We start from the raw sequence: 22,879 nt of genomic DNA on the forward strand, positions 1-22,879 counted from the left end.
AAAGTGCTACTTCAGAGAACCCACGATTAAGAGGCAAAACAGCCTTACTGCTGATATGAAGAAAGTCAGAGTGATCTGGATAGAAGACAAAACCAGTTACAACATTCCCTTAAGCAAAAGCCTAATCCAGAGCAAGGCCCTATCTCTCTTCAATACTATGAAGGTGGCCGGGCGCGGTGGCTCAAGCCTGTAATCCCAGCACTTTGGGAGGCCGAGACAGGCGGATCACGAGGTCAGGAGATCGAGACCATCCTGGCTAACACGGTGAAACCCCGTCTCTACTTAAAAAATACAAAAAACTAGCCGGGCGAGGTGGCGGGCGCCTGTAGTCCCAGCTACTCGGGAGGCTGAGGCAGGAGGATGGCGTAAACCCGGGAAGCGGAGCTTGCAGTGAGCTGAGATCTGGCCACTGTGCTCCAGCCTGGGTGACAGAGTGAGACTCTGTCTCAAAAAAAAAAAAAAATACTATGAAGGCTGACAGAGGTGAGGAAGGTGCAGAAGAAAAATTGGAAGCTAGCAGAGGCTGGCTTATGAGGCTTAAGGTAAGAAGCCATCTCCACGATGTAAGGGCAAGGAGAAGCAGCAAGTTATGACGGAGTGAAGCTATACCAACTTGGCCAGCAAATTACTTAGGTAAGATAACAGATGACAGTGGCTATAATAAACAACAGACTTTCAATACAGATGAAACAGCCTTCTAATAAAAGAAGATATTATCCAGAATTTTCATAGCTAGAGGGAGGATGTCAATGCCTAGTTTCAAAGCTTCAAAGGATAGGCTGACTCTCTTGCTAGTGGCTAACACAGCTGGTGGCTTTAAGTTGAAGCCAATGCTTATTGATCATTAGGAGAACCCCAGGGCCCTTAAGAACTATGCCAAACTACTCTGCCTGTGCTCTATCAGCAGAACAACAAAGCCTGGATGACAGCACATCTGTTTACAGTATGGTTTACTGACTATTTTAAGCCCACTGTTGAGTACTCGTTCTGAGATAAAAAGCATTCCTTTCAAAATATTACTGCTTATTGACAACGCATCTCATCACCCAAGAGCTCTGACGGAGATATATAGGGAGATTACTGTTGTTTTCATGCCTGCTAACACCACATTCATTTTGTAGCCCATGAATCAGAGTATTTCTGACTTTTAAGTCTTATTATTTAAGAAGTACATTTTGTAAGGCTATAGCCGCCATAAATAGAGATTCCTCTGATGGATTTGGGCAGATAAAATTGGAAACCTGGAAGGGATTCATCATTCCAGATGCCATTAAGAACATTGATGATTCATGAGAGGATGTCAAAATACAAACTTAAAATTTAGAAAAATTGAAAACTTGAAATTTAGAAGGTGGCTCCAACCCTCACGGATGACTCTGAGGGATTCAAGAGTTCACTACAGGAAGTATTACAGATGTGGTAGAAATAGCAAGAGAACTAGAATTAGAAATTGAGCCTGAAGATCTGATTGAATTGCTACAATCTCATGATCAAACTTATACAGATGAGGAGTTGCTTTTTATGGATGAGCAAAGAAAGTAGTTTCTTTTGATGGAATCCACTCCTGGTGAAAATGCTGTGAACATTGTTGAAACAACAACAAAGAATTTAGAATCTTGTATAAGCTTAGTAGATTCAACAGTGGCAGGGTTTGAGATGACTGACTCCAATCTTGAAAGATGTTCTACTGTTGGTCAAATGCTATCAAATAGCATCACATGCTATGGAAAAATCTTTCCTGAAAGAGTCAATCAATGTGGCAAACCTCACTGTCGTTTTAAGAAATTGTCACAGCCACCCTAACCTTGAAAATCTACTATCCTGATCAGCCAACAGCCATCAACGTGGAGGCAAGATCCTCTATCAGAAGAAACGTTGACTTTCTGAAGGCTCAGGTGATTGTTAGCACTCTTTAGCAATGAAGTTTTTCTTTTTTTTTTTTTTTGAGACAGAGTCTTGCTCTGTCACCTAGGCTGGAGTGCAGTGGCGCAATCTCAGCTCACTGCAAGCTCTGCCTCCCAGGTTCACGCCATTCTTCTGCCTCAGCCTCCTGAGTAGCTGGGACTACAGGTGCCCACCACCACGCCTGGCTAATGCAATGAAGTATTTTTAAATTAAGATACGTACACTGTTCTTTTAGATATAGCACTATCTGCACAATAGACTACAGTATAAACAACTTTTATATGCACTGTGAAACCAAAAACAGTGTGTGACTCACTTTATTACAATATTCATCATATTGATGTGGTCTGGCACTGACCCCACCATATCTCTGAGCCGTGCCTTGTAAGGCTAGTCAGGCAGGACCCAGCCATCAGACAGGGGCATCTTCTTCTTGGGCCAGTGAGTGTCCCAGGGAAGGCACCTCCAGTCTCCTGTCTAGAAATATTGAGCCCAAATAATGGGGTGGGGCTGGGCACCTCACTGTGTTGACTTTCACTAAGTCCCCATTTTTAGTTAAGTGCCTTAGTCCTGCCCTTTGCTGGGCCTTGCTGTTCCATTTCTCCAGAATAAATCTTATTTCCCACCTGGGAGAGGGGCACATAGTGAATGGGCTATGGGGGAGGAGAGACAATCGGCCTTTTATGAAGCATGTAACCAGCCCCGTTTTCACTCCCCTAAGCCCTTCTCCAAGGGTGCCTGGCTCTGTGGCATGTCCTGACTCACTTCTTGATGGCCTCTACCCTCTTCCCACGCTGGGGGACGCAGGAGGCTGGCTCTCTCAATCTACTAGGAGTAGTCTTGCTCTTCCACCTGCTTTCATATACCCTGCCTTCCTTCAGCTGCTTCTCCCTGGTGCTTTTTTACTTTTTGGCATTATGCCCATTTTTAAAATTCCTTCACTGTCATTTTTAGTGGTATTCTGGAAGGGGAAGAGATAACATGTTTTCAATTTGCCTTATTTAACCAGCAGTCTCAAACCCATTTACTGTGCAATCTTATAATTACAAAAAGCTTCTTACTGGTTGCCTAATCTGGGCTTTGATGCTTATCACGTGCTTAACCTTGGGTTAGTTACAGAACCTTTCTTAACCTCAGAATCCTCCCGGCTCCTAATATATCTAATCCATGTAACACCATCATTGACCTGGGAGGGGTATTATAGTTGACAGCAGGCATGTTACTGGCAAAAAAAAAAAAAAAGAAATCAAAACAAAATTGATTTTGAGCCCAAAAATCCGGCACAGTTCATAGGTCAGCCTGAAGGTGATTCCCACTTTTAATCTCAAAATGCTGACCCAGAATCACTTGGAGAGGTCACACTGGACTCACAGAAGTCTTTTTTAAGAGGCGGTATATATACTTCACGGAGTAATTTCTATCATAAATTATACTTTTAAAAGTTCGGGAATCCAAAATTTGTATATTCCCCTTTTTATCAAAGATGGCAGGTGAACTAACTAACAAAAAAAAACAAACACACAAAACCCTTCATGCCTACCTTACCAATCCATGTCGCAGACCCATTTTCCTCTGTCTGTCTCACACAGACATCTACTTTCTTATTGCAAACACAGAGATGAAGTTCCTGCTGTTTACAAGCATCACACCTGCAGACTTACAGTTTTTATGTCTCCTAACCATCTACTAAGGGTTAGCCATGCTTTTGGTTTCACCAAGGAATACAGTAGGTTACCTTGATGTGTTTCTAAAGAAATCAAAGTCTTCTATCCAATAATGCCTAGCTTTTATAAAGGGCATCTCCACATACCATTAGGACATACAAAGACTGTGCCCCCTACCATAACCACCAGGAGGCAAAAAGTTGCCCTTTTCAAACGATATCCCACATCCCCTCTTCGGGAAAGACCTCCTTGTTTATCTGCATGGCAAGAAGCCCTTCCCATCTTGGGCAGAGGACCGTGAGCAAGGCTTCCCAGGGCTGTGTGCATTCAGACCCTCACCCACCCAGAGCCTGTCCTCATTCCAGGCAGATGATTTCCATAAAATTGCTTCAAGGGTGAATCAAATGAAATCCTTCCTTGGCAGAACAGAAGCTATGAAAAGACTGTTGAGAAGCTGAATGAAAACCCACCTATCATGCAAATACAACAGGGCAAGATAAAAAAATCAGCTAACAAGATTGCAGAGCAGGAAATGAAAATGAGATTCAGTGCATTGCTGTGGTGCATTGTGGCTATTCAGTAAGAGATAAAAATTGTAGCTCAGGGAGAAAAAAAATGGGGGCAGGGGTGGTACATTGGACCCTAGCCCAAAAGCTGTTTCTAGATACGGTGATATCTTAGAAGAGAGGTTTAAGTGGTAACTCACTAATGAATTGACCGGTTAAGGATCACATCTCTGCAGGGCCTCCTGAGGCCAGGTATGTAAAAGACATTCACTCCCAGCTCTGCCTTACAGGATTTTATCCAAGCTGTTAGCATCCAGTGACCACAGCACCATTTATAAGAACACCAAGGCCACAAACAACTGTGCACCTGTACCCTCCAGTCCTTTACTTTGTTAATATGCACAGCAGAAGCTAGCTAGCTATTTTGCCATTAAATGCATTTTAAAGGGTCTTTGTTCTCTCAGCCACTAGTTGATGATTTAATTGCCTGCTCTCTGCTGATCTGGGTTACACAGGCCGTTAAATGTTCTTTCAATTCCTATCTATGATGTATCTTCTTTCACCTTTCTCTCCAAACAATTATGTGTATTTTAAATCACTTCCCTTTTTTCAAACACTCTAGGAGTTATTTTTTAAAAAGCGAAAAGTGGACAATAAGTAAGTAAATGAGGGCAGGGCATGGTGGCTTGGACCGGTAATCCCAGCACTTCGGGAGACAGAAGGAGGAAGATTGCTTGAGACCAGGAGTTTAAGATCAGTCTGGGTATCACTGCAAGGCCCAGTCTCTACAATAAACCTAAAAAAAACCTAATAAATAAGCTGAGTGTGGTGGTGCATGTCTGTAATCCCCGTTACTCAGGAGGCTGAAGCAGGAGAATCGCTTGAACCCGGGAGGTGGAGGGTGCAGTGAGCCAAGATCGTGCCACTGCACTCCAGTCTATGAGATGGAGCAAGACTCCATCTCAAAAAAAAAAAAAAAAAAAGTAATTCAACAGGCTGAGAGCAGTGGCTCACACCTGCAATCCCAGCACTTAGGGAGGCCGAGGCAGGCGGATCACTTGAGGCTAGCAGCTCAAGACCAGCCCGGCCAACATGGCAAACCCCATCTCTACTAAAAATACACGAACTAGCCAGGAATGGTGGCGCGTGCTTGTAGTCCCAGCTACTTGGGAGGCTGAGGCATGAGAAGTGCATGAACCGGGAGGCGGAGTTTGCAGTGAGCCAAGATCATGCCACTGCACTCCAGCCTGGGCAACAGAGACAGACTCCATCTCAGAAAGAAAAAAAAAAAAGTAGCTCAACAACCTCAAGAAGTATCAAACATTTTCATTAGTGTTTCAGGGATTAAATTACCGAATTTACCATGAAGGGAAAACATAGATTTTTGTCATGTAAATTTTTGCTCTTTTGACCCAAATTTAACCAAGGTATTTGCTAAGCTTGAAAAATCCAAGGCATTACAGGGAAGACAATAATATTAAATATCTTTCACAAAAATAAACTCAGTTCAACCTAACTACTTATGAGGAGGCACAACTATTCTTACAGACAATACTGAGGCAGAAAGGTTAGGTGACTTGCTCAAAGTCACAATCTGGTGGGACAGTGAGGATGCAAACCCAGGCAGTCCAGCTCTAGTGTTCTCTCATGGAAAGCAGCTCAAGGCTAAAAAAAATTCGGGCAAAGGTTTAAATTGCAAAAATTAATTAATACAGGAAAGTGAAAACTTAAAGATGAGACAACAAATGTATCCTTAACATAAAAACGGTATCTTGAAAAACATGATTTCAAGGAAAGCTAGAGTAAAAATGAAGCTGAAAAAGGAAGGCAGATTATTTAAGGCTTCTTTTCATAATCTGTAATTGTTACTATTTGCTCAAAAGGAAGAAGAAAACACTAGAAAAGAATGAAAGGCGTCACCACTTCAAAGGAGAGAGGTGGAGCCCACTGATAACAGGACGGTTGTCCAGCTTTTATTTTAATTTAGTGGGACAAATAGTGAAATAAATTTTGGATCTAAACAAACACAAGGTGTTTAAACTAAGTTTCTACACTCTTTAAGAACTAATGCTCCAAAGACCTTTACTTTCAACTTACTATACCAGCAGCAAAATGCCAACAAGTGTTCTCAGTTGAACGCCATGTGAGTCAAACTGTAAAGAAATATAAAGAGTCTTATTCCTCTTCTCAGGGAAATAACAGGGCATTCGTTCTTCTTCCCCAGTAACTGACTGAAGACTTTTTGGAGCCGGAGGGTCAGTAGGTTTGAAATAGCACACAGTCCTTTGCAGGTTCCTTCAACACTGCAGAGTATGGGAACTGTGACTGTCCAGATACGGCACCTCCGCAAGACCAGCAGCCCTGGCGTCTTCCTCCGACGGCCACACCGAGCCCGTGCGATCATAGCCCTTGGTGCTGAATCTCATATATATCCGGGCAATTCCTCCCTGTTAAGGGCCCCCGTGGGACTGGATGGGACCTCTGGGGAGGCAATACTGGCCAGGGAGAGAGGTGAAGAATGGCCGGGCGCAGTGGCTCACGCCTGTAATCCTAGCACTTTGGGAGGCTGAGGCAGGCGGATCATGAGGTCAGGAGATCGAGACCATCCTGGCTAACACGGTGAAACTCTGTCTCTACTGAAAAAAAATAATAATTAATAAATAAATAAAATTAGCCAGGCGTGGTGGCAGGCACCTGTGGTCCCAGCTACTTGGGAGGCTGAGGCAGGAGAATGGCGTGAACCCGGGAGGTGGAGCTTGCAGTGAGCCAGGATTGCGCCACTGCACTCCAGCCTGGGTGATAGAGTGAGATTCTGTCTCCCAAAAAAAAAAAAAAAAAAAAAAAGAGGTGAAGAACTCAGTCGATTACGTCTTCAGAGGGAGGAATGTGTATCTTAGAATAGTACTATTGTTAGATGGCACTCTGTTCACCCGTATGAATTTAACGGTGTCCAACTCCCTATTAATTTTCATCAATGACTGTATAAAATCAGAAGGAAAAAAAAAAGCCACCAGGCATGAAATTCAAAGCAAATGCAGCCACACATCACTGAGCAGTGAAGTTCATTTGAGATGTAAAGGTGTAGGCCCGCCTACAACTGTCACATTAGTGACACTTCAGTGAGTGTGTTTGGAATGCGGTGGTGGACTTCACCAGACACCTTTCCCCAGCCCTCTCTGCCATATGGTTCTACTTGTTTCTCTCTTCATCTCTGAACCACTAAAAGAAAGTATTGCCCTTTAAAGCCTGTACCAGTGGTGTGAACAATAGTTTCTTTTTAGAGAGAAAAGTCTTACACATTTATTTAAGTAACCCTGGGAAGCAGTGGGGCACGCTATTGACAAGCACTGCTCTTAAGCCCTTTACAGGGGGATTTGTATTATTATCATCCCATTTCACAGATGATTGACTAGGGCACAAAGTAGTTCAAGGATTTGCCCCAAATTGAGTTGGGATGTGAACCTCGGTGTGCACTCTGCCTTAAGTGATGTCATTTGCCCACCATTCACAGACCTCTATTTACCAAGAGCTGACCTCCAACTATAATTAAAATGGATGGACACTTTTACCTAATGACAGACAATTCCCCAGCCAACAAATGGTTAAACTGGTATCAAGAGAGCTAAGAGGGTTATTACACAAATTCTAGAAGAATCTATTTGTTCATTTGGCAGAATTTTCATACAACATATTATTCTTCAGTTAAAATACTAATGATAAAAATTAGCACTGGAGAAAAAGGTGGGTTTACATAGAGCTAGTAAGAGAGCAGTTACCAGAAACAGTGACGTTAGCTGCTTACAAGAATTCTATGGTCGTTCACTAAAGCAACATAAACCTTTAAGTTTGTTATTTAGAGGAACTACTTATAAATTCTTCTTGTCTTAAAGAAATAGATCATAATTTTAAATATACGAGCATTTATGACTTACATTTGTAAAATTTTTAACTTTTTATTTTAAAATTCTTTTAGATTTCTAGAAAAGTTGTGAATAGCAGAGTTCCTTCCCTTATACCTGTCTCCCAGTTTCCCCGTTGTTAACATCTTACATTATTTTGGTACATTTTGTTTTGATGAATGCATCACTACTGTTATATTATTAACTAATGTCCATACTTTATTCAGATTTCCTCAGTGTTTAATGGAATGTCTTTTTTTCTGTATAGGATTCCACCCAGGGTACCACATTCTATTTAGTCGTCATGTCCCCTAAGGCTTTTATGGTCTGTGATTTTTGGTTTTTTTTCCCCTCAGACTTTCCCTGCTTTTGATGACCTGGACAGTTTTGGGTACCGGTCAGGGATTTTGCAGAATGTCCTTCATTTGGAATTTTTCTAATGTTTTCTCCTAATTGTACTGGGGTTATAGGTTTGGAGAGGAAGACTGCAGAAGAGTCATTCATACCTGGGGTACAAGCTATCCACAGGACTTGGCACTGCTGATGGTGACCTTGGTGACCTAGGGAGGCAGTGTTTGCCAGGTTCCTCCATTGTAAAGTTATTTGTCCCTGTCTTTCCATACTATACTTTTTGGAAGCGAGTCACTAAATGCAGCCCACATCCACATGGGAAGGTGGTGGGACACTGACTTCAACTCTTATAATGATAAATTACTTTTTCAAGTAAGGATTTTACAAAAATGGACATTCACTAATGTCTTTGGTAAGTTGTTTTGTAGCATCTACAAGAGGGCAGGAAATAATGCATCCTCCCCTGTTACTGTGCTTCTATCAAGCTGGTAAGTTTTTCTCTCAAGTAAAGTAAACACAATCATTAACTTATCTGCCCAGATCATGGCTGGCAAATACCTGGTATCTCCTCATACATTCAGTGCAGATAACGATAATTGATAATGGCTCTTAAAATGCAGATGCAGTTCTATACATAATGACATGGAAGGATGATCATCAAAAGCAAGTTCCACAGTAATAGCAGGAGTAAGCTCCATTTACATAAATTTATTTGCATCAGAAAAGCCTTCGAGGATAATGACGAAATGTTAATGGTGACTATAGCTGATGAATTTGAGGAGACTTTATTTCTTGCTTCTCTACATTTTCTTATTTTCCTATAACCATCATATGACATTTATATACCATTTAAAAATTCTAAATGAAAAAAGATACAGATTTGTCAATCTTACTCCGCATTTTTCCCCACTACATTCAGAGGAACACATGCTCCTGTGCCAGCAGAATGCCTCTAGTAAAACAATGTTCCCAAAGGGTGAGACAACGACTTAACCACTTTTCACTTCACTCCTGAGTCACCATGGAGGCCCAGCTCCATCCTCCCATCTGGTTTTAACCTCTTTTTACCCAAGTATTACTCACTTTGCCTCCCAGAACTATTCTGGTCTGTGTGGCATAAAGTAGGGCACAGAACCGTTTTAGAACTCCCGAATAGCCCAGTAGGTGCACAACTTCTTAACAAGTTAAGGATTTCGACACCAAGCAGGAACCCTTACGTGTCAACAGACAGTGTCTGGGCTCTGCCACACAGTGCCAGCGCTAGCCCCACCGCTGGTGGCAGTGTGCAGTACCAAGCAGGTCCAGCCACACAGTGCCAGCGCTGGCCCCACCGCTGGTGGCAGTGTGCAGTACCAAGCAGGTCCAGCCACACAGTGCCAGCGCTGGCCCCACCGCTGGTGGCAGTGTGCAGTACCAAGCAGGTCCAGCCACACCGTGCCAGCGCTGGCCCCACCACTGGTGGCAGTGTGCAGTACCAAGCAGGTCCAGCCACACAGTGCCAGCGCTAGCCCCACTGCTGGTGGCAGTGTGCAGTACCAAGCAGGTCCAGCCACACAGTGCCAGCGCTGGCCCCACCGCTGGTGGCAGTGTGCAGTACCAAGCAGGTCCAGAAGGAGGCAAAGCCTGCTGCTCTGCTACAATGGAAACCAGACTCACTGATACGCCTATGGCTGACCATGGTCAAGCACAACCAGAATCCCTATCTAAGAGGGGGCTTGGTCACGGCCTGTTTCACAAATGGAAAGCTCAAAGCAGCAGCATATGGCACATTCACGATGAGTCCCATCAGAGAAACAGTCGTGTGACAAATGGCAACAATGTGTCTTCATGGTCATCGCTAGTGAAAGGAAGGGAATTACTGAGCATTCACTCTACTTGCTGCTATCCTCACTGCTTTTAAAAAAGCTGTTCCGGCCGGGCGCGGTGGCTCACGCCTGTAATCCCAGCACTCTGGGAGGCTGAGGTGGGTGGATCGCCTGAGGACAGGAGTTCGAGACCGGCCTGGCCAACATGGCAAAACCCTGTCTCTACAAAAAATACAAAAGTTAGCAGGGTGTGGTGGTGCATGTCTGTAATCCCAGCTACTTGGGAGGCTGAGGCAGGAGAACTGCTTGCAACTGGGAGGCAGAGGTTGCAGTGAGCTGAGATGGTGCCACTGCACTCCAGCCTGGGCAACATAGCGAGACTCTGTCTTTTAAAAAAAAAAAAAAAAAAAAAAAGCGATTTCACCGAAAGCTACAGATGGATTTGCCTGGGCAAGCGATGTTGTCACAGTTTCCTGTGTCCTGCCACTCCCCTGCAGAAATCCTTTTACAAAGTTATTCAACAGCCTTTCAGGGATGACGTGTCATAGAAATACACCTCAGCATCACGGGCAGACATTTCACATTAACTATCCAATAAAGAAGAAATCACATCATCAAAGTTCTACACTTTAAACATTTGCCAGTGATCGGGAGCCAGTTAATTCTCTTGAAAATGAAGTTTTACACAGAACCCTGAAGCATAGAACAAAATAAAAGCACTCTGGAAAGTACCAAAAGATAGATCCCTGAAAGCCAGTTTCCAAAGAGAAAATCCTTGAGAGAAGGGAAAAGCAAAAAAGGAAAAGAAAAAAGCTATCTCAAAAACATCGTATCTGTGCCAGTATGTCCAGGCCCTCTGTTTTTAAATACAATGAAGCTCAAGCAACTTGTGATGTTTGCAGACAGAAGGGTTCTGCACAGCTGTGTCCAGTGGCTGAAGCGGGGGTAGGAATCTACTCCCACACCATAGGAGGCCTCCACCTCACTATACTTTTCACTTAAGAATCTGGGCTGCTGCCTCTGCCTGGAGTCCTTAATGGCTCAACAAGAAACCAGCAAGAGCAGGAGCAGATGCCATTGTAGCCAATTTCACTTTGAAGTCACACTGGACCACAGGGGAAGAGCTAAATATAGCAGGAGGCAGGACACAGTTCACAGCTGCACTGGAGAGAGAACAGAGCAGCCGGGGCTCGGCCTTCTTCTTGCTCCTGGTGGCCGCTCCCTCCCCAGCCCCTGAGCCCATCTGCTGGCACAACAGCACCTTCCACAGCACAGAATCACAGAACACCGAAGACAAAGCGACCTCAGGGATTGCCTCCCCACTCCCTCGTTTTGTGGGCTTTGCAAAACACAGCGATGTACCACATAGGGACATTTCGGTCAACAATGGACCACATACATGATGGTGGTTCCACAAAAATCACGATGGAGCATATATAGAAATCTGATGCATGGCACTTGACACTGGCAGTGCAGATGAATAAGGCGAAATGTCTGATATTCAGTAATGGTGATGGGACATTTGGTTTTCCATATGAAAAAATATATACATAGGAATAAAAATATATATCATCTAGGTTTAAGTACACTCTATGATGTTCACACAGTGACGAAATTGCCTAATAACACATTTCTCAGACCATCTCCCCGTTGTTAACTGAGGCGTGACTGTCATCTAGAATTCCGCTTTCTGACTGGTTTATAAATCCACAGCAAAGCTGAGAACCAGAGTGTGTGCCCAACAGCACCAAGATGCCAAACGATAAGCGTACATCCACCCACAATTCACTGACAGGGTGTCTACGCTCAGATTCTTTTGTGGAGCTTATTTATTTCACATTCAAACCTAAGGAGTTTGATGATGTCACCTGCGATGCTCTTGAAAACATTAAGTAGCTCATCAGAAAAGGTGGAGGAAATAAATCACTTGCAGAGGAGTCTTTAAATCTACTAAGAAGTGACAGTTGAGAATTCAAGAGAAAAACTACAAGTGGTAGTCAAGAAAACTAACAGAATCTAGCAACCCGAAATCATCTCGGGGAACAGACCCTGAGGACATTAATGAATCAAATGGTGGTGACCCGGGTGCAGAAAACAACCGTTTTTCATTCCACTTACACTTAGGCTGTGCAACAGCATATGAATGAGATGCTGGCACTAAGTCTTGGCATAAATATGAATATATATATAATTTTATATTCTAGTATTTCGAAGTCTGGATCACAAACTATTTACAAAACTCAGCTAGCCAGAATGACTAATTACCTGGGGATTTCAGGGCATAATAAATCTAACAGACTTTATTTTATTAAGAATTGGCAGCCATGGCTTCATCAATAAAAATAACCTTAATTAGGAAGCCTATCTCTCCATCTCCCTTTCCAAAAATAACTCGCACCTAGAGAGTATCCTTGAGCAGTGTGATAGAATGTGATACCTCTGCATGAACACAGGCATGAGGGTTATGAGTTATTTTCAGAGCAGAGACCAAAACAAAGCAGATCCAAGATTCTTTGATTCCACTGGCTGGAAGAAAGTAACTCATGATGTTAACACCGAGGCACACATGAAGCCAAGACCAAAATTCAGGGTGGAGGAGAGGAAAGGAGACACAACAGGGGACCGAGATCTGTTGACAAAATTATTTCAGTCCTATTATGTCATCAGTATGAGGACAGAGAGACAATTCACAGTAAGTGGCCGGATGCAGTGTAAATATCTGTTTATTTAGCTTTATTGCATCAGATCGTTTCTCTGAGTTACATGTTGTCATAATGTGATTATGAAAGACATGCTAAGTCTGGATTGATGCAAAGTAAAAAAGTAAATAAATACATAAAAGTACACTTAGCTCCCAGTTATCTGCACTAGAAGCAGAATAGTTTATGCACGAGAAACAGGAGGAGGAGAGCAGCGGGGCCCACCCTGTGCCTCCTCAGGTGCTCCGTGAGGTTATCCCTGGATCCCTGGGAGCAGGAAGAGGGCTGACAGGTGAAACTGATGACAGAAAAATACAGCTCTGAAAAGTAAGCTGCACTGTAATGAAGAGGTGAAGGACACCAGCTGCACCCACTAAAAAGGTGGTGCGAGGTGCCGCCGTGTTTCCTCGGCATGTGTTACTGATACGTGTGGGACCTGTTTCTCTGTAGGTCTCTAAATCAGAGAAGATCTACTAGCCCTGGGATAATTCGGGACACTTACTTAAAGGTTGAGGATTCAACTACATGACCTCTGAAGAACGCATCCTTCAAGCCTGAAGATATAAGTAAAGCAAAAACCATGTATGTGACATAGAATTAAATAATTTATCATTTGTGTCTTAACATTTAAGCCCATCGACAGAACTACACGAAAACAAAATTTATCTGTTGTGGTAATTCACGCATTCTTTCAACAAAGATTTAACATGTCCAACACATACAGCAATGCTGGAGGAGCAAAGTACAGAAAGGTCAGAGGTGAGGGAATCACAGAATTATCCACTGTATGTAGCATAAGAGATTATTCAGAGGAATAGGAGGAAGACAGAATTAATCAGGGAAGACTTCTTACAAGGGGTGAAAACTAAATCAAGTGAAATCCAAATCTAAAATCAACTTGAATTTGTGATGCTCACAAACTGGCAGACAAAGAATGACAGAAAGAGAAACCAAACCAAAAGGACATTTACACATGAAGGACTACCCATCAACAAAGGCATGGAATTGCAGTTTTCCAAAGAAAAAATTAGCCTGGAAGCTATGGAGGGACCATGATGGAGAACAAGGTCAGGTCCAGTGGACTATGGCCTTGGACACTCTGAGGAAGGTGCTCCAACACAAAGCAAAACATTGTGACTGGTCCTAAAAAAATTACTCCCGAGACGCACACAAACGCCCAGGGCTCTTCCTTACCTTTCCCATAGAAGAATTTGCGGTAATAATAGGCCCCAAGGTCAATGTGTTCTATGATGTAGCGCTTCACTTTCTCCCTGTGAATGGGCTGGTTTTCTCTGGGCACTTCCAAGACCGAGACACCTGCATTTGTGCAGTGAGAGCTGAGAGACGATTCAAAAGAGCAGCTTTCCCCAGAACTGAAAGAGGACGAGTTGGCCCGAGAGAGCGCAATCCTCCTGTCGCCTTCCCCTCCAGTCTCATTTCTAAAGTAAGGACAACTAAGGACAAGGTCGTTACTTTTCCCGTCACCCTCGTCGGCATCCAGGTTCTCTTTGATGTTGAGGTCCTCCTTGCTCCCTAAAGGGGACTCACAGTTGCCTGTCTGGCCTGTGGGCATCTGAGTCTGGGATGCTGCAGAAGCCCCAGTGGTTATGTTTTTCCTTTTCCCCACATTAGCCCTCGTAGCCATGGCTTCATTGATATTAAACAAAATGCTCTGGACATCATAATGTGCAAAACAGCGCTGGCAATTCCAAGGGCGAATGCCCCTCTCCAGTCGGCTCTCCTCCAGCTCAGATGTGAACTTGAAAGTTTCGTGCTCACTTTTCACAGTTCGAAGCTTTCGAAAGAGGGATGTTTCCACCGACTCTGATTTCAACCTCCGTTTGAAAGGCTTGTCCCTGTCTCTCCCCATCAGGAGGGCACTGTCCATGTAGTCTAATCCTGAGATGCGGACAAATTCTCCCCTAGAAATTTGTGCTGCTGCATGAAGGCTCGGAGAGACTGCAGGGTCACAGCGGAAAAATTCAGGGAACCCAAAAGGGACCATTGCTTTGTGGTCATAATTTTCTACTCGGTACCCTCTGAGCATAGCAAAAAAGTTTTCACCAGATAAGCCTTGCCTGTCGATGGATGAAGTACTTCCATACTCCCTGTGCAGGGCAGCCCCCGTGTTGGGGTTGACTGCATTTTGGTCTAAGACATCTTCGGCATCGATGTCACTGATAGTGACATCACTATTGCTCCTCTGTCTTATGGGGTGAAGTCCTCTTTGGGGGGAATGGACAAAGATGTCCCCGATTGTGTACTTGGCCTCCACGAAGTCCAGATCGAGCTGCTCATCTTGCTGACCTTCGCTCTGGTCACTCTGCCCATTCTGCATGACAGAGGTGACACTTTCATAACTGGTCTGAGACCGGCTTTCCCACAGTGCCTTGCAGGTTAGCTCCTTGGAACAGTCCTTTTTAGGAGGCCATTCAGACACCCTTGCTCTCACACCCATCTTGGGCACAGCTGGGGTACCATTAGCCGGACCACCACCGCCAGTCTCACTGGAATTCGAGGCATTTAAAGAAGTAGTGGGTCCCATGTTGCCATTAATGGCTTTAAATTTCCGAGCAAAATAATCATCTGACTGCATGATTCTAGGGGGATCCTTGAACTTTGAAGAGGCTCTGCCGAGCTTGTGCTTCTCTTCTTGTGACTGCCTTGGGTCACTCATGTCTACTGAGGAACAGCCTCCAAGACTCACCAGGAAGACCGATGTAAATCTAATTACATTGCTATTGACCACGCCATAATACTTGCAGATACAAAGCCTTTGTCTGTAGTTGTATTTTTTCTTCTTTTTAGCCCAAAGCAAACAACATCTTCAGAATACAGTTTCTCCAAAGCCAATTTGCTTCTCTGTTGTCGTAATAATGTTGTACACCTCTGTTCTTTTCAAAAGCATTCCTTAAGACATCTGGCTGGTCATGAGTATTTCCTTCACCTGAATTAAAAGATAGGAAGTAGCCATTAGCAATTAATACACTTCAAGTTGAACACATTCTACAATAGATTTCGTATCTGTCTTTCTCCTCTGCTTCTGCCCACGAAGTTTCATGATCCACAGCACTGTTGGTAACACTCCTCCCTGGAACACCATCTTCCTTCTCTACATAGCTAGATAAAATTCACATCATACAACCAGGTATTAACTTATCTGAGAAACTTTCCTAGGATGTCTCCCACACTAATTGCATCTAAGCAAAGACTGTTGTGATAACACAGCACTCCATCTATATCCAACAGAGTAATTTTCCTTATCTCTAATTGCTGTTTACCAACTTACTGACTTCAAGTTCCTCTAAGCAAAGAACCATGCCTTTCAGTTGTGTACCAGCATTAACTATTAAGGTAGCCTGGCTTAAACTAGGGATTCATGAAGTATTTCAATGAATGAATTGGCTATAAGAGTAGCACAAGTCATGTATATAATGGGTTTCAGTATTATTAGTTTACTTTCCTTCAAAACAGTTAAACTCAAAATGGCCCACAGCAAAAGGGTCAATACAAGACATTAACAAGAGAGTTTTCACAATGATCACCTGTAGTCAAATTAGAACTCACACAGATCCTCCTTTAAGTGGGAAAAGGTCTTCAAGGATCTGGTATCTGACACATCAAATACATTGGAGTAGAGAGATACTGGGTAAGAAGTTGTTTTCATGTACCTAAGTTGTCAGTTTTTCAGTCTCCAGGAATGGATTTGATAATAGCCTAAACTGTATAGGAAAAAAACTATAATTCAGTCATCCTTGATCCTTTTAAACATAATAATTCTAAGAGAATTAGGTAAGATGCAGTCATTTATCTTATCTTTCTGAAAACCATGGGATAGTGTGTCTGTTCTGTTCTGTGCATGTCAGTACCTGGCTACTCATTTTCCCTTTGTTTGCCATATCCTAAAATATCATTTTATTTCCTCCATTATGGAACAGCTATGAGAATAGATGACACGTTGTCATCCCTACACTAAATTTTTTTTTTTTTTTTTTTTTTTATGGTAGGGGGAAAGCAACTGCCACCATAAGAAAAATACCTGCTATTCCAAGACATCCCCACATGCTCATCTCAAAGCCATTAAGAATCCACTGGAAAGAGTTTTTATGCTGTTTAGCTAGTTGGGATTTTAACATTTTCAAACCGAATTACAGTTATTAATGTTTCTTATGCTTTGGTGAAGGATGAAGAAAACTGGCTATAGCTTTATTACCATCATTATGTTCAGAAGAGGTAAAGTGGTTCTTTCTTTCTTCTGCCTCTGAGTAAGACAGGCTGTCACGAGTTTGGAAAATATGTAACACCTGAAAATGTTTGTGTGTAAAGAAAGAAAGAATAAATTCAAAGAAAAATATTTGTAATTAAAGAGAAGAGTTATTAGATCAAGTGTCTACAAACATATGGGTAAATTGCAGTGTTTTCTATTTCCGGGGGCCTTTATTTTACAGGTCACTTGTGCATAACGCACTAGAAAGTTGTACTCTTGTACATAACCAGTCCCCAACTAGAAATGACATTAACAAACGCATCCACGAAATGCAAAGAACCACTTTAATCATTGCTTTGAAACTCCTTTATCCTCTTATTTGTAAAATAAATGCCATCCAAATAATTAGGACAAACCCTACCTTCTTTTCTTTTCCATGTCATGTCATCTATTGAAATACCAGTATCTGTACAGCACAAGGGAGTCAAGAAGGAACATGCTCAAACTAGAGGCACGGTTAATAGACTGACCACCTTGGGCTCAACCCACCACCCAGAGAGAAGAGAAAACCAGCATCTCCTCACACTTGTAACCTATTCACCACGCTCCACAGGGAAGCTCTGAGTTTAGGCCACCAACTAATAGATGTGCAAAATAAACCAGAGAAACATTAAATATTAAAACTAGCATTAGCAAGAATAAGATGATAATTAGTCCTGGAAAACCTAACCAGCTATTATAATTTACTGGGCTCAGATTCTTACTTGAAAATCTATCTTCTGAGCTTTCACATTCCTCTAACATTTGTAACTTTCTCAATGTTTAACACATGAAATGAAAGTTACAAAATATTTATTACACATGTCTTGTGAAAAAATGGAATACACCAATATATAGTCAAAAAATAAAGATTAGCTAGGTGTGATGGCTCACACCTACAATGCCAGCACTTTGAGAAGCTGAGGCAGGAGGATCGCTTGAGCCCAGGAATTTGAGATGAGCACAGGCAACACAGCAAGAGCACGTCTCTACAAAAACTTATTTTTTTTTTTAATTAGCCAGGCGTGGCGGTACACACCTGTAGTCTCAGCTACTTGGGAGGCTGAAGCAGGAGGATCCCTTGAGACCAGGAATTAGAGGTGGCAGTGAGCTATGATCGCACCACTGCATCCCAGCGTGGGCAACAAAGTCAGATCCGGTCTCAAATAAATTAAGATTTTAAAATATAAATAATATATGAAATTAAAAATAGATGAATTTATGCTGAATCTTATCATTAGGTTCACTACAAACGACAAAAACTATAGCAAACACAGAGAACGTGAAATTCTTTCCTAACGGTATCTCAGAATATTCCTTCGGTTGTGAATTTTGAAAATTTGTTTGTGCTAAGAACATTAGCTTTACGGGACAGCTACCGATTTTTCCTATCTAGAATCCATTCCCCTTTCTTCTGGAAATGGTGGCTTGAATTGCTTTGGAGAATCATTTAATTTGTGTGAGGCTAACTCCACACCTAACATGTGGTCAGTTAAGAACACCTCATCCCACGGCCACAATTATTGCTCCTGGGATGCAGCCTGGATCCCATCTCCTTGCAACTCCTCCCCTGAGATTTTGCTCTACTGTAGCTTGTGGAAACTCTGTGTTGTTTAATCTCTCTCCCTCCTCCCTTGTTTTCTATGCCCTGCCCCAGACATACCAAGCGTCTTTCAAGTCTTCAAACAGACCACTCTCCAGGCTTGTGTCCCAGCTGTTCCCTCTAAATGGATCATTCACTGCCTGAGCTGAACTGACAACCATTCGTGATCATCTCTCTCCCCGCAACGGGGTGACCCTACAACATATTCCCACAGTGTCCTCTACTTCCCCAACACCCATTTCCATGCCTCTAAGGACTTCCTGCTTCTCTCTGTCTCTCCCCAGGAGAAAGCTCTGTGAATCCAGACTCTGTTTGTTTTCTTCCCCATTTTATCTACGGTGCCTGGAGCTGTTTCTAGTATGTGGTAGATGTTTGGTAAATATTATTAAATTAACAAATCACTATACAAATATATTAGGCAGTAAGCCCTTATATTAGAAAATATTTAAATGAAAAATTCTGGTGGTTATAGGAATATATTATATAATATACTGTAATCACAAATGTTTCATTTGATATAACTTTGTAGAAAACCACTCATTATAAAGTCAGACACCTATAAATGAATGTTAACACTTTGCAGGACACTATGTGCTCCATGGCATTTTCCCAAATCCTTACAACAGGTAAACACAAAATTCAGCAACTATTCCACTCTGAAAAGAGAGCTTCCCACCCCCACTTCCGTACCAGCCAAATGAGGTGATTACAGACATGTCTTCTCATTGTATACAAAGAAAAGAATGTCATACTTCATCTTCTAAGCATCTCAGCAGCTTCCTCTAGTAGACCCAAGGCCCATTCCCAAACATGGTAGGTAATGAGGAGGCCTAAACGGCCAATCCTGCCACCAGTCTCTGTCCTCTTGTGAGCGCGGCGAAGCGGCTGTTTGCAGAGCTCCATTTTCTGTAGGTGGCATGTCGCCAGCTTCCTGGGGGCTCTGGATGCATGCCCGTGAATGGTATCACTCCAAAACCGGATGGCACATGGAAACCATGCAATCGAAAGACCTGGTCAAAAGGCCACCTCAGCTTCGTGTCCGAGTTAGAGAAGAAGCCATATGAAGCGAGGGCCCACACATGCCTTCTTCCTGAGCAGCTGTGAGTCACGCCTGTCCTTCCCCTCTCTGTGATTTTACATCATCTTGTCATTCTAACAGATTGTAAAAAACCAGTTACGAGAGTTTCAGATTGGCAAATGCAGAGTCCTCAAACAAAAAGGCCATGGTATTTCTCCTTAGAAAGCAAACGTGCTATGAAATGAAATATTGGAAAGCTGTAGCATAAACTGGATCCTCATTGTACATGTATATGGTGAGTGTCACTGGTACCACTTGCTCCCTCCTGCCTTATTCTAATTAACAGCACAAGGATATTAACTGCTTTCCTAACAGTTAAATGGACTCATACTACTAAGCTGGAATAGCTTAAGAAAAAACAAACATCAAGGAAAATCTGAGACTCATTTAATTCCTTCCCTGGAACTTTATAAAGATGACAGACTCATCTATAAGAGGCCTGTGACCTTGACAGCAACATGAATATTCTCTCTTCCAGGTAATTTCCTAAACCTAGATTCTGACCATCTGGAAGGTGGTGAGAAGAAAGAGTTTGCCTTTGAATGATCTAATAAAAATGGATCTCTGGATTGTGTCTACATGCAGTTTTCTTTCTGTTCTTTAAGCTAATTTTTACTGTGAGGGGCACTGGCCCTCTCCCCATAGTTTCCAATTATTCTTGCATTTCATGAAATTCTATGGCTTTTGCTCCCCAGTAAAAACAGAAAATAGTCACCAACACTCTGCAAGCACTTAAAAAACCCAGACAGAAACCCCACAGGTAGTGGGGGTGCCCCCAAGTAAGGAAGGGCTAGGGAAGGCCACTGACCAACACTGAAGAATTTTAGAGCTTGAAGGAGCTGTTCTCATGCTAACTGTCTTGGTAATAACTTTTAAAGGATAGAAAAGAAATGGAGAACATTTGATATTTAAGCATAATTGTCTTTAAATAGGATGTTTTTCGAAGTTTTCCATGAGACATCAGTGAGTCTTTAAGACCAATATTATAGTTATAATTGAGCCACTTATCAGGACTGCAGCTGTAGCAAATGGATTGAAAACCACAAAACGCACAAATTATGAGCCCCATTCAAGGGAAAAAATGGTTAAAATTATATAGCAGATTTATAATACAAGTATAACTACAGTAAAAAAAAAAAAAAAAATGCTTATTTTTCATGCCAGTATCCCAACAGCTCTAATACTAATATGGATAATAGGACAGGGAATAAAAGGAAGAACTGATCCCACTTTTACCCTCTCTCTGCGGTCAAGAAGACAATCAATGAGCTGAGGTCTGATCACCTAAAATGCATTTACCAAAAACTAAGCCAGGTATTAAGTGAAATGATAAAAAAAAAAAAAAAAATAGCTATAAAAAAGCCCATTAACTCACATTCCTATTACCAGTAGAATATGAAAATCAAAGCTATAAGACAACTTGATAAATAGCTACTATTAAATAATAATGGTAATAAATTGATATACAAGTTCAATAATATTTTTTCCTGGTAAGTTTTTGATAGATCTGAACATGAAAATAAGTTCTTAAACATCTATCTTGAATTAAACACTGCAGTGGTACCAAAGATAAATATTTTTGAACATGAGAACATAAAAACCAGCAGAATTCTCCTCTTTGGGGTTTTATAACATAGGGGTAACTTATGATCTGCGAAGGGGAATAGAATCTTTTCTTGCTGGAAAGTTCACATTGGTGTTAGGCCAACAAATTTTTAAGGTACTCCACGTGCTATTTGGAGGAATTTCTCAAGTGATGTCCCAGAAAAGCTGATCTCCTTGATGTAGTTAAGAATTTTTTCATTGGAGTAAAGCAAGACCTCAATAAAAAAAAACCCTGAAGGATTCAGTCTCCACAAGTAACCCATATTATGAGTTTCCTTTATATTGATTTGTACTTCATAGTGAAGAAATGGGCCCAGTCAAAGGTTTCTTAAATGGGGCGTTTGGGTGACTCTGTAAGTAAAGCAGCTTGGTAAACTCCACTGGAGTGGGGTCCTGGTCTGTCATAGTCACTGCTTCTACTCCCAGTCATGTCCGACACTCGGTTGACAATCATCATTAACCTCTATCTATCCATTTAAATTGAAATGATTGCAGACCAAAGTATCCCAAAGTCCTGAGTCGACACATTATCATAACACCTGCAAGGAGCACACTGATTTCTCATTTGTCTCTTTTGGTCTCCTGGCTGGCTCCTCCTCCTCCTCAGGTCGTCTTTAAATGCTGAGGTTTTTCAGGTTTACCCTAGCCTGCCTTCTAATTTTATACATTCCCTTGTGCCATCCTTGTAGTCTCATATGCCATCTCTATGCTGATGACTCATAAATCCTTATCCACAAGCCCAAAGACATCTCACAGTCAACATTTCCAAGTTGCACTAAGATAGTCCAGGTTCTCCTGCCTACCCCTCCCTGCACCCAAATCTGCTCCTCCTCTGCCCGGCTCAGGGAAAGGCATCACCAACCACTCAGGTGCCCAAGCCAAACACCCAGGGTTCATCCTGCCTTCCCCTCACAGCCCACATTCAATCATGCCCATTTTACCTTCCAAGTACTCCTCAAATCCATGTCAGTCTCTCCATCTCGACTGCTACAACCAGAGTTAAAACCACTATCATATTTCTCCTAGATTATAATGAAATCCTTCAACAGTTCCTTATTTCCCTCTGAATAAAGCTGCTTGCTTTAAGAAGCCACTCATGATTTGATCCATGAGTTACAGCCCCTCGTGCAGCTGCTGGATTTCCACCCTCTATGCTCCCATGTGTTGACCTTCATGTTCTTATCCTCTGTACATGCCACTACCTCTGCCAACATCTCTTCAAGACGTGTTTATTTCCTGCCTTGCTAAGAGGTGTTATCCATCACACCTCAGTTCACATATCATGTTTTTAAAATGCCTTCTCAAACCTTAAGGTTGGGTGTAAGTGATCTTACTTTTGGCCGCCATAGCATTGTACCTTTTTTTTTCTTTCTTACTCGAAGTTACACCAGACTATACCAGTTTATTACTTGCTGTTATCCTCCTGTAAACTCTAAGCATGGTGAAGGCATAGACATGTCCTGGCATGTGGACACTTGGCAAATATCCAGCTCTACCACGTGCTGCTGAGATGGTGAT

The 22,879-nt window shown here is 42.4% G+C and overlaps 1 protein-coding gene across 5 annotated transcripts in view; it reads right to left on the reverse strand.

The window, feature by feature from the left end:
• SIPA1L2 (signal induced proliferation associated 1 like 2) overlaps positions 1 to 22,879 on the reverse strand; it is a 231,467-nt gene that overhangs the window by 100,503 nt on the left and 108,085 nt on the right. For all 5 annotated transcript variants that reach the window (XM_007989805.3, XM_037986029.2, XM_007989806.3 and 2 more), the window contains exon 2: positions 14,024 to 15,776. In XM_007989805.3, coding sequence (XP_007987996.3) covers positions 14,024 to 15,506 — 1,483 coding nt within the window. In that variant the 5' untranslated portion in view covers positions 15,507 to 15,776. The remainder of the gene's footprint in view (positions 1 to 14,023; positions 15,777 to 22,879) is intronic.

The sequence above is a fragment of the Chlorocebus sabaeus genome, chromosome 25, assembly GCF_047675955.1.
Source record: "Chlorocebus sabaeus isolate Y175 chromosome 25, mChlSab1.0.hap1, whole genome shotgun sequence".
Lineage (NCBI taxonomy): Eukaryota > Metazoa > Chordata > Mammalia > Primates > Cercopithecidae > Chlorocebus > Chlorocebus sabaeus.